This window comes from Tasmannia lanceolata, unplaced genomic scaffold, assembly GCF_043159265.1.
Source record: "Tasmannia lanceolata isolate RefF3 unplaced genomic scaffold, GAP_Taslan_0.1 ptg000023l, whole genome shotgun sequence".
NCBI classification, from domain to species: Eukaryota; Viridiplantae; Streptophyta; class Magnoliopsida; order Canellales; family Winteraceae; genus Tasmannia; species Tasmannia lanceolata.
This window is the reverse complement of record NW_027518700.1, coordinates 1,371,460-1,387,435: the sequence shown is the minus strand read 5'-3', so window position 1 is coordinate 1,387,435 and position 15,976 is coordinate 1,371,460. Positions and strand designations below refer to the sequence as shown.

Sequence of the window (15,976 nt, the reverse complement as noted above, 5' to 3'; positions counted from 1 at the left end):
GAAATTTCACGTAAATTGAAATTTGAAACCATGGTCCCAAGTAAAAAAGGGATGAATATATCACTTCCCTAGAATAAGGAATCAATCTTTAAGCCCTAATTTTTTTAGGGAAATCATTTTTGCGCTCAAGTGTTTTCATAAACATGCTCTCTACTTGTGAAGATATTTCGGTTCTCAAAAGGCTCTTAAAGCCCTTTAAATGCTACCGACAAACAAGTGAGTGCATGTTTATCAAAACATTGGAGCGCTGAAATCATTTCCCTTTTTTTATTACTCCTTTTGCCAAATAGTATCTCAAGAGCCCATTCAGTTACTTTAAGTTCTATTACAATACTAATTGTCGTTGGGGGAGCCATTACATTAATTTCACCCTAATGTGCTTCTCCCGAATAAGAGACAACCAACCTTTGCTTGCCCCTTGGTGCAAATTCCTGGCTTCGTCCCTGCGTCTATCAACCAATCTTTTAAGCATTTTAAAAGATGGTCAAGTGCATGTGTATCCAAAATTAGCATCTGAGCTCATTTTCAAGACAATATTGATGGGGTCAAAATTGGCCTGCCAATAACACACTGACTCGTGGCAAAGGAGGCCAGGTGATGAATGTTGTGGCATTAGAATGTTCGCTCCCACCAAGATTTGGCGCTACCAGAACTCCATGGCAAGCACTAATCAGAGACGGTTCTTTCATCATCGTCGAAACTTGGGGAAATAGCATGAGAAGTTCCATCGACCTTCATCAATCTACCATCGGCGAACACACAGAAATACCCAAGATCTTGCACTACGAGATGGAGAAAAATATGTGCCAACAAACAACCACAAAGAGAGCAAATCACAAGCAACTACAAGAAGACAAGAATATACGTGGTTCACCACAATGGGCTACTCCACGGACAAGGCAACACACAATCCACTATTTAGAACAAAAATAGTATAATGTTACCTCCACCGGTAAAATCCACCGATAAAACCCTTCTCTCCAACTTTATATGCAACCACGAAGCAACCATCAAATCTCTTCACCGAGTATGAAGAAAACTCCAATTACAATGCTTCTCTTGGATGAAGAAAACTCTTTGGGGAAGAAGAACAATGGAGGAAGAACAATACACCTTGATAAACAAGAGGAGGGAAAGGTCATTTTGCTTCACCACAAAAAGGCCTTTCAATAGCCCAAGAGAGCACCCCTCTTTTGACCTAAACCTTATCCTCAAACTTTAGTAGATGAACCTTGCTTTTGCTTCACCACAAAAGCCCTCCCGGAGCCTCCAAGAGAAACCCCTCTTGCCTTGCCCTAGCTTTCACCGCAAGAAGAACCTTGCTTTTGCTCCGTCACAAAAACCCTCCTATGGCCCCCTAGAGAAAACCCTCTTGCCTTGCCCTAGCCCTTTCTCCTCCCCTCTCTACATTTTCCCTTCTTCTTCAAACCCTCTCTTTCATATACAAACCAAATATATAGAGAAAACACATCTCACTTAAAATCCCCAAGTGGTACCCGCTCCAAGAATGAAATAGAACCAGTGATTTTGTATCACCAACTCAACAAATAGCACGAGAAGTTCCACCAACATTCGTCGGAATGTCCTTTGTTCGCACCCTGGGTGACGATGCATTAGTTTGACTGACAGGTACCGGCTTAGTCTCTTTCTGCCATAGACGAGAGATACCATTAAAGGATGACAAAGATGACATGTCCAAAGCTGGGATTACAATTATTAACTGTCTCTAAGAAGGGGCGATCTCTTCGGTGGATTTCTTTCTTTTCTCCTCCTTTTCAGAACAGAGAAAAGAGTTTTCCTCCGAAGGTGGAAATATCCCTGACACATCATAAAAAGGAAATTATTAGAGAACTTGGGATAACAATGACTATTGATAAAAAATAAAAGTTTAGGAAGACTGTAACTCAAAGCACTGGGAAAGGAAGTAATCGAAGGAGAAAATACACAGCAGTGACGGTTGTGAATCCCCTGAAGATTTATAAATCTATGTAATCAAGATCAGTGGAGTCATCCGAGAGACTTGATCCCAGATAATTAGATTTGTTTTGAAGATCTATGAGTCTCTGCATATCAGAATCAATGAAGTTAACAGAAGGATTTGGTCTCAAAGATTGAGACCTCGAGTTAGGAGGAGCCGCTATTGAAAGACCAAGCGAGGTAGTGATGATTAAAAAGGGAAAGAGTAATTGAAATGAAAAGTGTAAAAACACGAATAATGGAGCTGAGATAGGGAATTACCATAAGATTTCCCTTCATTAGAACATGAGGGTAATGAGGAGTGGTTACCCGAATAAAGCTAATACGGAGACATTAGTCTCCAAGAACTAGAACCAAACAACAACATATTTTAGCATTTATCTTTTATCTTTTCAGCACTGTAATTTTTACTTGTCGTAGATGTAGCTTTTGGGATCAATGAAGCAATAAATTCATCTTCCTAGGTGAGTGCGTCTTTTTCTTTAATTAAACTGTCCTTCACACTGGCGTTTCACTTTCGTTGTTCTGTTATGGTCCCTGAAAGTCGTTTGCATAATGCATGCACCTGCGCACATCAACGTTTTAATCATTAGTCGTTCACATTCTGCGCTTGTTGACTTATCGTTCACATTCTGTGTATACTCCCACATTTAGCGTCGCGTCTGTATTGTAAAAAGTCCTTTCCATCTATGTAGAAGAAGAGGGGCCCAAGATAGAAGTGGCGTTTCCCTCTTATTTGTTTCCCTTTTTTTTTTTTGCCTCTTTAGAGGCCGGCACAACTGCACATCACACACTCCGCACTTGGTGTACTGACCAACCAAACAAATAAGTTAGACCTCCATACTTCCATGGCGGTGTATTAATTTTCAAGGGAATGGAGAGAGGAAGATACAGAAGCAGCAGTGGGCATCCTAGCTGGCACGTGATAAAACACCTAGCTTGGAGGGGGCATTTTGGTCATTGTATTTGATAGAATTTTGGAGATTTTCACAAATCTTGGATACAATACAATTAGCCCTAACGAGTGATTATATAGAACACTCAAAAGGGTTAAACATAGAAAGAGATAAACATAATAAGGCAAGAGATAATTCTAGAAAATCTACCTACTAAGATTAGCCTAATTGCTAATTTATGCTAGCTACCTATTCTAGCTAGGTTACTCCATTCAACCCACTTGCCTAATCTCACCCCATGATGATCCGATGGTGTGAATTCAACACAATCTGACTATGAGATCCCACATATTCTAACAGTATTGATGTATGCATTCTGATTAAAAAAAACATGTAACAAATGAGCTAGGCTGGCGTTATTGAATTCGGACCGGTCAGGCCAAAGTCTATGTTCTTAGCTCACTAACTCAACTAATTATTAGTCTAATTTCCAACTTGTAACAATTGACTCTTCTGTCTATGTCTAAATCAAGAAGCGCCGTGTTTCTCACTTTTGATCTTAGTCGAGTTAATCGTTTATACTTTGGTATAAACGATTGTTGGTGTAATCAAAACAACCGAAACCAAGACTGTTTAAAGGTGATCTCAGCGGTTCAATTTGTGGCTTTTAAAATGGATGGTTGATCGTATTATGATCTGTAGAACCCTACATCAAATTTATCGATTATTTGGACGATAATTTACGACAATCGCTCGAGAAAGATTCGGAATTTAATAAATATATTCCAATCTTTGTTGGAATTGTGAGAACAAACATTAAATAACTCAGATTTCGGCATTCATGACAAAAAAGAATAGCAGCCTATTTTGAAGAGGATCCATCTCTGTACTCTGCAATTGACACGTGGAATGTTAGTGCAAGCCGCCAGTCAGGACTACTGGAGTTAGTGGCCTACCAAGTCATATGACCCCAGATTTTATGATATTTACATCATACCCCCTAAAAAATCCATATTATTAATGTGGGAATTGCACGATGTGGCTGCTGGTAACATACGACAGCCCAGCCCCAATTTGTCTCTATTCATGAGGTGGCTGGTCTGAAAATGCCTTTTGGGAAGGACCCTAGCAAATCCCTATTAATGTTTTGCCTGTAAGCTGTTTTCGAAGGGACTTTATTATTAGGATTGTAAAATCCTTCATTTCATTGTAGTTGTCTCCATTCACGAGGGGGCTGGTGTGACATGCGACAGACTAGCTGCGAAATGCCTTTTGTGATGGGCCCTAGCAAATCCCTATTAATGTTGTCCCTTATTGTCCATAAGCTGTTTTGGAAGGGACTTTATTATTAGGATTGTAAAATCCTTGATTGTACAGGCTAAAACTTGGATTTTATAATCTAAAACCTAGATTTAATAAGCTAACACAGAGATTGGACATTTTTAGGATTGTAAAATCCAAGTTTTAGCTTATAAATAAGGACTTTGTGAGGTCGAGACTTTAAAAAGACAAAACTACCAAATATAGGCATAGTCAGAAGTTATTCGACCAACCGCGTACACGTTTAAAAGTGGAAAATAATAAGAGGGCACGCAAGGAGGGCGTCGAGACTGGCACGACCAACTCCCCCCAAGTGTTCCCAGGTGTTCGTTGGCCCTGCGTCCTGACACCCTCCCTGCATGCTCAGCTAATTCATTACGATGATGAATTTTGTATTCCAAGGGAAATTTCCTTTCCCTAAACCGATTTTGGATTCATAGTTTCCTTTTTATTCTGAATTCAACCACGTTTAAAAGTGGAAAATAATAAGAGGGCACGTAGGGAGGGCGTTGAGACTGGCACGACCAACTCCCCCAGGTGCTCCCAGGTGTTTGTTGGTCTTGCCTCCTGACACCTTCCCTGCATGCCCACCTAATTCATTATGAAGAATTTTGTATTCCAAGGGGGTTTTCCTTTCACTAAACCTATTTTGAACAATCGGTTGTCAAAATCTCAAATGAACATGGCCTAAGAGAGTTGCCTTCAATCCACAACTTCTTGATTAGTATTAATCACTGATTTTCATGCTATTATTGTGTTGATGTGAGCAAAGTAATAGTAATTGTCTCATAAGTATCCTATGTGGGTGAATCTCATAGAATCACTCACTTATATTACATATTTATATGTAGCATGTGAAATACACCCTCTTCCATAGTAGTTAGAAATGGTAAAAGGTCATGAGATTGATCAACCGACCATACTAACAAATTACTTTGCCATTATATATAGTGATGAGCCCTTGATCACATGCTCAATTGTTTAATTGTCATTTCATCAATGCTTGTCCAAGAGATGAGACATGTTCAATTTCTCAATTTTAATTTTATGGGCATGCAATGCGTACCCTTACAACAATGTATTTAAAAAAAAAAAATGGAAATGATATATTCACCCCTTTTTTCCCTGGGACTGCCCCTTGCAGTAAAAGAGTATTCATAAATACATTAGAGGGGCTGTCCCAGCTAAGAAAAGGGAGTGAATATATTACTTCCCTTAAAAAAAAAATTGTCCCTATTTTTCTAAATTTTTAATAGACATGCCAAGCGCAAACCTTACCAAATACATTTAAAAACTTGACGCATTCCTAATTCCAAGTCGAAGGCTCACACTTGCACTACTTAAATAGTAAAGTCAAGGAGAGTTCGCACCACTATCAATAAATTATAGTGCGAATATCAGTAGCATATTTAAAACGAGAATGGTACTTTCGTAGTTTCCACCAATAACAAAAGGACCAGTGTCTTTTTGAAGCAGCCCTAGTTCGAACTTGACTGAATTTCTTAATTCCCCGCTGTACAAAAAGTATTTTTTTTCTCCTTTAAATACAGCCTAGCGCTTCAGACTCTCATCTCCATCTCTCTCTCTCTCTCAATTTTTTTTCCCATGGCTAACGGGAAATCGAGCGATCTGAGAACAAAATTTCTCGATGTCTATGCTCAGCTTAAATCCGAACTGCTTCAAGATTCTGCCTTCGATTTCACCGAAGATTCTCGGCAATGGATCGATCGGGTAAGGATTCAGACCATTTCATCATCTCTTCGTTCAGTTTCTTTCTCGACCTATTTTTTTTTTCTCCCTATCTGAACTTGTTTGAATTCGCTGCCTTAATTTAAGAGATTTCTCTGTGAAAAAGATGCATTTTACCGATCGTTTCCTCTTCTTTCACACGATTTCGTCCAAGATCTGCTTTTTTGTGCAATAAGTGCTTTTTAAGAGAATTCTCTATGAAAATGATGCATTTCTTTGATCGTTTGGTCTTCGTTTTCACGATTTTGTTCAAGATTTGCCTTTCTGTGCGTTCCGTACTTTTTAAAGAGAATTCTCTGTGAAAATGATGCATTTCTTTGATCGTTTGGTCTTTGGTTACACGATTTTGTTCAAGATCTGCCTTTTTGTGTACTCCGTACGCTGTGTAACTCGCTGTGTAAATAGAAAAGATCATTCTGTTGGAATGTTGCACTTTCTTAGTTCGGAGGGAGAAATTCTTGTGATTTATTCTGGAAATTTAATTAATTAGCAGGCTTGCGAGTTATCTGCAGGCATATTTTCTTGTTCTTCTGAAATTCTTGCTGCCTTTAAAGATCTAGATCTGTATTTTTTTTAGTTATTTGAGCTTGTCTGACTTGGCTTGGTAACCAGGAATCTTGCTGTTGGATAATCTTTCTTATTTTCTGGTATTTTGAGTGGTTTGAAGGATTTCGATTTACTCTGTCTAGATATGTTGTTATTTTAAACGAATTAGTGTTTTTTCCACAGCATGAAATGGAGCTCCTTTTCTTTTCCTTCCTTTTGCTTTTCCCGTTGCTTTGTTATGGGAGTATAAGGCACAAAAGAAAATTGAAAAACAAATAAATAAGAAATACATATAGAGGCAAAATTATAATATAATTACTGAAAATGCCTCTTTGATTTGAAATTGTTCCTGTTCAGAAAAAGAAAAGAAAAGAGTGTTCTTGAAAATTATGAAGAATGCATAATAACAGAAAGAGCTTTACATTTGGCCAATTTCATTTACTTGCAAGATACTATTTTACGTACTCGGAAGAGACTATGTAACGGTGAAGATCTAGTTTTGCTTGTTGGGATATATTACTACTTGATAATACAACGATAAAGTAATTTTGCCCTATGATTTAGCCGACAATTTGCATTTATTGTTGACACACGTGTCTTGCCGTGTCCGACACAACACGCGTGTACACACATGTCGACACTCCTTTGGACACTTTTAAATGTATTGGTAGGAGTGTTGGAGTTATGTGGGTGTGTTGACACGTATTTGTGTAATAATTAATAATTTTATGTTTATGTATGTGTCATCATTTCTAGATTTTTAGATATTGCCATGTTAGACAACTCATATCCATGTCGAAACTCTACATACGGATCTATATCGATAAGTTATGATTCTATATACTTTCTATTTTAGCTGTGTCCCCGTTTCTAAATTTTGGGGGTTTGCCCGTGTCCGACACTCCGTGCCAGTGTTGACATGCGACACTCATGTCCGTGTCCACAGATCATAGAAGAAAATTGAAAAAGAAATAACTAAGAAATACATATAGAGGCAATATTATAATATAATTACTGAAAATTCCTCTTTGATTTAAAATTGTTCCTGTTCAGAAAAAGAAAAGAAAGGAAAAGAATGTTCTTGAAAAATATGAAGAATGCATAATAACGGAAAGAGCCTTAGGAAAGAATGTTCTTGAAAAATATGAAGATTGCGTAATAACAGAATGAGCTTTACATTTGGCCAATTTCATATGCTTGCAAGAGACTATTTTATATACTTGGAAGAGACTATGTAACTGTGAAGATCTATTTTTTCTTGTTGAGATATATTACTACTTCATAATACAACGATAAAGTAATTTTGCCTAATAATTTTACCGATTTTAGTAAACTAATTAATTTAAACTCATTTAAATTGATTTCCAAGATCTGCTCTGATGTTCTTGAAGCGCGCACACAATATATGAAATAAAAATTGAGTTCAAAACATTTACCTGTTTTTAGCACATGTGAACTGACTCCTGAGATTCACACATTTTCTCCGGCTTATTTTGCTTAACTTCCCAACTCTGTTCTCAAGAGCTGATGCCTCTCGTTAGAGTGAGAATATTGTTACCTTTAGTGCACAATCTCTTGTTGGGTGTGAACCCAAGTTCATGGATGCCAACAACCATGTGTAGCCATGCCAAACATGGCTGCCGCATGGGTATTGGAAGTTCAATACGGTGGCCAACAACCATGGGTCACCACCCATGGTCATAAATAGGCAGACAATGTGTCATGAAAACATAAGAAAGAGTGTGAGTGAGAGAAAGAGAGCAACTCTGTGTGTGAGGGTACTTTGTGTGTAATAATGAGAGGCTATCAAAGTGAGAAAAGGGCCCAAGGAGATCTTGAGAAAAGATCATTGTAACTAATATTCTTCAAAGTATTAGTGTATTCGTAGAAGTGCCTTTGCGCGGGGACGTAATCAAGTTTGGGTGAACCCCATTAATAATTCTCTGATGTGCTTTTTATAGTTTCTGTGATTTTATTTTCTGTCTGTCCTTGCATGTGATTATTGAATCGGTGTACGGTTCATTAACAAGTGTTCTCAGAGCTCTGGTTGGTTAGTCGGGTATCATCGAGCGTTTCGGTGATGTTGTTATGATCCAAGAGCAAGCAAGATGGTAGAAGATAAAATCAGAATCAAGAAGTTCGATGGACACGGTTTCCGATGGTAGAAGCTCTAGATCGAGGATTATCTTTATCAAAAAAATCTCTATGAGCCTATTTTGGGTTTGAAACCTGAAAAGAGGGCTGAAGATCATGTAGTAGAATTGGCTTGAAAAATTCTTGATCGAAAGGTGCTTGGTGCGATTCGTTTAGGGCTGATGAAGAAAACGGGGTATCACATCTCGAAAGTAAAGACCGCAAATGAAGCGATAGATATTCTAACGAATATGTATGAGAAGCCCTCCACATCAAATCAAATCTTTTTGCTAAAGAAGTTGGTTAACATGAAGTTATCCGACAGGAGTTCTGTGGCAGAACATATAAATATCGTCACGCAAATCACAAATCAATTGGAATTCGCAGGCATAAAGTTGGACGAGAAGCTCCAAGCCTTCTTATTCCTTTATTCCCTCCCAGATAGCTACAACACCGCGGTGCAGGTGACTTCTAGCACCATGAAGGATGATCCGACTCTGGACGATGCTGTGAGCAGCATCATGGACGAAGAGATGAGAAGGCAAGTCTCAGGGGGTGATAACCCTTTCGACTTCTACGTCTTCTATGGCACTAGCAGTGGAAGAAGAAAGAGCGGAGTACGATTTAGCGGGAGTGACATATCAGTCAAGGGGGAAAAAGGAGGTAGCAAAAGATGAGTGCTGGTGTTGTCACAAGACTGGGCACCGAAGGCATCAGTGTAAGGCCTACAAGAAGAAGCAGCAGGAAGAGAGCCAAGGGGCTAACTTGGTTAGCAGTGAACCTTTGCTAGAAAATGTGTTTAGCTGCAGGGGTTAATTTGGCAACGGATCAGTGGTTTGTGGATTCAGGTGCTTCTTTTCGTTGCACCTCACAGAGAGATATGTTTCATAAGTATGCCAGCGGAGACTTCAGGCAAGTAATCGTGGGAAATGGTCACAAGTGCCATATTGTTGGTAAATGAACGGTGACAGTGAAGATTCCTAGTGGAGGACACCTTGTTCTGCATGAAGCTAGGCACATCCCAGAGTTAGAGAAAAATCTGATCTCAACCGGCAAGCTTGAGCAAGAAGGTTTTCTGACAGCCTTTGGGTGCGGAGAGTGGAAGTTAACTTCTGGATCACGGGTAGCAGCAAATGGAAAGTGTAGGGGCATGCTTTACCTTCTCAAGGGAGACAATATCAGTGATATGGTTGCAACTACAGTAGCTAAAAGCAGTCTGTAACAATAAGAGAGTAACTGCCTTCTTATTACCAGCTTGTCGAGGTTCCTTTGCGGTCTTTGCTTTCGAGATGTGGCACCCCGTTCTCTTCGTCAGCCCTAGACGAATCGCACCAAGCGCCTTTCGATCAAGAATTTTCCAAGCCGATACTGCTACAAGATCTTCAGCCGTCTTTTCAGGTTTCAAACCCAAAAGAGACTCATAGAGATCTTTCTGATAAAGATAATCCTCGATATGGAGTTTCCACCATCCGAAATTGTGTCAGTCGAACTTCTCGATTCTGATTTTATCTTCCGCCATCTTGCTTGCTCTTGGATCTTAACGTCACCGAATCACTCGATGATACCCTGAAATTTCGAAATTTCGGACGAAATCTAATGAATTCATTTAACGCCTATTTTATCTCGTACATAATTTCGCCTGGAATTTCCGAAATTTCAGCCAAAATTGCTGTAATTTTGGCTGAAATTTCATGATAATATTAAATAATTATCAAGAATCTAGATTTTTGGGTGAAATCCCTTAAATTTCGGATGAAATTTCGATCAAAATAAAGTAACGTTTCGATTTCTACCCATTTCGATTTTGGTCGAAATTTAAAACCTTGCTCAGGATTACGTACATGAACAGTAGTGCATATTTGGTCATCAAATGTACATGGCACATGTTATAATATATGAAACATTGCAGTAACTCTGAGATTAGTCTCTGAATTTTATTTATTCTAGTTATAATTTTAATTGGATATTTGAGAAGTTGTTGAACATTTGGAAGCATTAGTATGTAGTTCATATCTTCAGCATTACTTCCACACATATATTCCTTTTATATATCATCACTTGAGTAATTAAATTAACTGTCTGTTTATTTGAAGCTTTAAATCTTTTCTATACTGTTTGTTTAGAATTTATATACATAGTTTTGTGACCTTATCATGTCTTATGCCTCTTCTATGACAGATGTTGGACTACAATGTACCTGGAGGTGCGCAATAGACCACTTATACCTGTATCACTTTTATAGTAAAGATGACTTATGGCCGGTATTTTATGTTTCAAAATTGTAGCTCTGTGACATTTTCCAAGATCCATGGATGTTTACTGTTCATGGAATTTGGGAAATCTGATATGAGGGAATGTTTCTTTTCTTTTTCTTCTTCTAGGGCTTTTTTTTTTTAGAAGAGAAACAAAATACATAATAAATAGAAGAAGAATTACCGCAAAGGCAGAGATTGTCCATACACGAGACCGGGAAGAAGCATGTTTCTCTTAGTAGATATGAAGGAACGTGTTTCTCTTAACATATTTTGGTTAATTTGTGTTATTTGCAGGGAAGCTGAATCGCGGGCTTTCTGTGATTGATAGCTACAAATTCTTAAAACAAGGAAAGGAGTTGAGCGAAGATGAAGTCTTCCTTGCATGTGTGCTTGGTTGGGGCATTGAATGGGTATAGTCTAAAATGATTCAATATTTTTTGAATAAGCCCGAAAATTTTGTTTTGAAGTTATTTTATGATTTTATCTTTTATGTCTGTTATAGTTGATAGGCATCTGAAGCTTTCTTGACAACTATACTTGCAGCTTCAAGCATATTTTCTTGTCCTAGATGATATCATGGACAACTCTCCCACACGACGTGGTCAACCTTGTTGGTACAGAGTGCCTAAGGTTTGTGCTCCACCTTATAGTAATTTATCACTGACTTTGTGCACACTTTTCTACTTTTTTGCTACTTATTGATTGAATGCCCACCATTCAATATTTTCATTATCATTCATGCTTTGTACAGTAGATTGCAGCTGTATCTTTTATGTAAGTGGTACCATAGATTCTCTCCCTAGATATCATTCGGGACTTTCAGCAATGTTAGAGGGAGAATCTAGCAAATCCTTACTCAACATTTTTTAAAGGATAAATATTTAAGTGGTGCCAAGGGCTTAACCGGATTCAAACCGGTAATTTTTAGTTGACATATTGGTATATAAGAACATTGTCAGGATGTCGCTCACTCGTTCTGCTGTGACTGGTTAGTAAGCATTTATGTTGTAGAGGATTTTTTTTTAACCTGGAATTTATCTAGGAACCCGGGGCGGCACCTTAAATTTTATTGATAAGAAAAATAGTTAAAAGAAGTGGACATAGAACCTTGCACCTTAAAATAGTTATTAGCTGTTTGATGTTGTTAAACCATTGTTGGTGGTTTTTTGCTTGCGTGTTTTTTTGTGTGCATATTTCTGTTTATTCTATCATTTCCTGACATTTTATTTTAAATATTCATCATTTGCATATGTTTATGTGATTTTACAGGATTTGCACCAAAATTTCCATCCAAAACCAATCTATTTCCATCACGACCGAAACCAAAACCTGAAACCTTTCCCAAAGAGGCCCTAAAGCTCCGCTCTGAAAAATTTTAGTTTGTTTAAAATGAAAGTTAAGCATCTACTAATTGCTATATCTAATATATTATTGAGGTTATAATTTGTTGGAAATTTGGGTTAGGAGTCACAGCTAGTTGGTTGCTGATCCGTACTTTTATCAATGCAATGAAGCCAGAAAAGAGTTTTAACTTGTTCTCTTGCAAAACTGTAAGGAGCATGTTCCAGTGATTCTCTATGACCTTTCTCAACTTGTACAACTATCTGACCTTAGTTAGGACTTTGGAGTGAAGCCTTACATGCATTTTTATGTCCATAATTTTAATTGGGCAAGTTTTTAACTTTTATGAAATGCTGCTCTTAGGTTGGTTTGATTGCTACAAATGATGGGATTATACTTCGAAACCATATTCCCAGAATGCTCAAAAAGCACTTCAGGGAAAAGCCTTACTATGTAGAGCTCGTGGATTTATTCAATGAGGTGAGCATCTTTCGTAGGATAATGGATTGTTTTTCTGTTAAATAGTATACTGTTAATTATGACTAATTGTTATCATCTTTTGTCAGGTTGAGTAATTTTCAGGTTAAATAGTATACTGTTAATTATGACTAATTGTTATCATCTTTTGTCAGGTTGAGTTTCAAACAGCTTCAGGACAGATGTTAGATTTGATTACTACACATGAGGGAGAGAAAGACTTGTCCAAGTACACACTGCCAGTGTATGTAGGGAAATTTCAAGCACTTTGTATAACATGACATAGCATTCTACCATGCAATCATCTGTGAGATACTTCCATTATAGGAATATCAAGAAAATGATGATACTCAAATAGTCAATTGATTTCTATACTGCTTGCCAGTTCCTTCTTTCTTCCTTGATTATATTATGACTTTCAGACATTTGTGAATTTTCCTTTGCTCTGCTCAATACTTGCTTCATACTTTCGTTATATGGTTTTTATCTCTTTTAAATTTTAATCAATATCAATTTCTTTTTATTTATTGCTCATCTGCAAAATTGGTTGAATTGCTCTGCAGTTATCGTCGCATTGTCCAGTACAAAACTGCCTATTATTCATTTTACCTCCCGGTAAGTCAAAAAGCTTACTTTAATACACATGATGCTACATGATTTATGTTCAGATATGTCATCACTTTGCTTAAGAATAATCTCAAAAGCCAGGCACTCTGAACAGCACATATATTAAGGCCCTGTTCATTTCAGATTGTGACAACTGATGGTGAGGGCCCCAATAAATCGGTTGGGGGTTTGTTTTGATTTCGATGTTTTTTCGTAAGATCCAAAAACTGTTAGTGGACAACTTGTTTAAGTAGAACATTTATCTACTATTTCTAGCAGATATTTAGCTCAGCTTTTCGAATATTACTACCAACTTATCATAAAATGAGTTCCCGTTTGTTTGACATCAGTACATCTAAGTGTGCTTTGAAAAACCCTCTACATGTTTTCTGCATTTCAATCGCTCTCGGTAAAAGAATAGTGTGTTTTATTGTTAATCTTATTTGGGAGTGTTAATTCCTTGTGTTCTTCTTGGGTTTCGACTTTCATGCCTTTCTTTCTACATGACGCATCTGATGAACATAAGTAGGATTGATCTTATGGTCCAATAAACATATCAAAATAATTCTCTGCTTTCATGATTTCTCAGCCTTCTGTGTGAATGTTTTGTTTCTATTGGCCAAGTAGTGGATCTGGCTTGACCATTTGCTGTTTGTTCTCAATTTTAACCATTCAACAACAGGTTGCATGTGCATTGCTTATGTCGGGTGAGAATCTGGATGATTTTGTTGATGTAAAAAACATTCTTATCGAGATGGGAACCTACTTTCAAGTACAGGTAATTTTTTAAAAGGTGTTCCGTGAATTTCCATTATTATTCACTTATATGCAGACTGGGCATTCCTTCTATACATGCCAATGATGTGTGTTCTGTTTTCTAGGATGATTATCTCGATTGCTATGGCAATCCTGAAGTGATTGGTAAGGTAGGTTTCGAAGTTATTTTCATTATCAATTCATTTATCAATTTCTAAGTTTGTGCTAAAGGGAGTTCCATCCTGCACAGCCCCATCTTGTATATTTTTCCTTTTGTTGTAAGTTACGATCTCAATCTCTGGTCTTTTGCATTATCAGATTGGAACAGATATTGAAGACTTTAAGTGCTCTTGGTTGGTTGTGCAAGCCCTTGAACGCGCTGATGAGAACCAAAAGAAATTGTTGTCTGTAAGAGTTTCTTTATTTTTATCTCCCTCTCTTTCATATTTTCTGCAAAACTAGTGCTAGATTTTCTTATATACGAAGTCTGTTTCAGGAGAACTATGGGAAGGTAGATCCTGCCCATGTTGCTAAAGTGAAGGCGCTTTATAAAGATCTCGATCTTCAGGTTAGAGCTCAGTTCTTTCCACTCCAATTTATGCTGGGTGGTAGCATCCTGAAAGTTATATAGGATCGTGACTTAGGCCAAGTTTGGCAACCATAATTTTTTTTCCAAGGAATATTAGCTTACCAAGTGTTAAGAGAGGGGCAGGGAGAGTGGGAGAGAGGGAGAATTGAGGGTGCATGAGTGAGGAGATGATGCTAAGCAGCAGAAAAATAAGGGAAACAAAAACTCTAATCAAAATAGAGTTTTTCTTTTCACTATTTTTCAGCCACTTCCTCACCCTCTCATCACTCATCCCCTCCTAATTCTCTCCCTCTCCTACCCTCCCTGCCCCTCTCCCACGACATGATAAACCAATATTCCATGGAAAAAAAAAAAAAAAAAAAAAAAACTTTCATGGTTGCCAAACATTGCTTTAGGGGATCTAAATATTTGGGTTTCGGTTTCCTTTCAATTTCCCTAACACCCCTTGTAAATGGGATCAGAACAACCCCATTACGTTATGGATTATACTAGGGAAATGGTACTCATATGCCCTTGTTTTAGCCATGGCACTCCTCTCTTCATTGTACACACTTTCTGTAATGAGCCGTTGAAGGATGCAATAATTCCCCTCTATCCAAAAAGTGTTTTAACAAAGAGAGGAGTGTCATTATGGAAACATGGGAATTTTCCCCATTGGCTCTATCGTAAATACGAGGTATACATTTGAGATTCTATTCTAAATTTACCTTTGAACTGGTAAACTTATTTTCTAAATTGATTTTTGGTTGATGCAGAGTGTTTTTGAGGAGTATGAGCGAAAGAGTCATGAAGAGCTGATCTCGTCCATTGAAGCCCAGCCAAAAAAATCAGTGCAAGAGCTGTTGAAGTCTTTCTTGGGCAAAATCTACAAGAGACAGAAGTAGGGGGGGAAAGAAAGGGAAAAATGGGAAAGGGGATGATATAATTGAGTAATCCTAATTCCTCTTTTCCCTATTTATTTTTGTTAATGTTTTCTAATTAGAGGAAAAATATGTCGTATTAAACTTATTTAGCGGCTCTGTGTCTGCCCATGTTATTATCCTTCGTACTGGCCAACGGATTCCAATTATGACAAATGGGATTTGCTTTGCCATTTCGCGGCTTATATTTGCAGGGGAGAAATTATAAGTGGTCTTCCTACGTACTGAATGGTTTGGATTCTATGAAGTGAGCCCCAGTATACTTTTTGAAAAATAATGAACTGACCTCTGTTTGGTTGCTTGTTTTGGGGGGATTGTAGGAGTTTCAAATGCATGAGATCTCCCAGATCTCCCCAAACCATGTTTGGATTATTGGTTTTTATCCTAGGTGGTGCCTACGAGGCGGAAAGG

The 15,976-nt window shown here is 37.8% G+C and overlaps 1 protein-coding gene across 1 annotated transcript; it reads left to right on the top strand.

Annotated features, from left to right (window-relative positions):
- Positions 1-5,740: 5,740 nt before the first annotated feature.
- LOC143856071 (farnesyl pyrophosphate synthase-like) lies at positions 5,741-15,738 on the top strand. Its single transcript, XM_077366110.1, has 12 exons — positions 5,741-5,924; positions 10,800-10,824; positions 11,171-11,286; positions 11,420-11,506; positions 12,581-12,697; positions 12,850-12,938; positions 13,258-13,309; positions 13,983-14,078; positions 14,182-14,226; positions 14,375-14,464; positions 14,553-14,624; positions 15,401-15,738. The coding sequence occupies exons 1-12, from the start codon at positions 5,799-5,801 to the stop codon at positions 15,527-15,529; spliced, it is 1,044 nt and encodes a 347-aa protein (XP_077222225.1). The 5' UTR covers positions 5,741-5,798; the 3' UTR covers positions 15,530-15,738.
- The last annotated feature ends 238 nt before the right edge of the window (positions 15,739-15,976 follow it).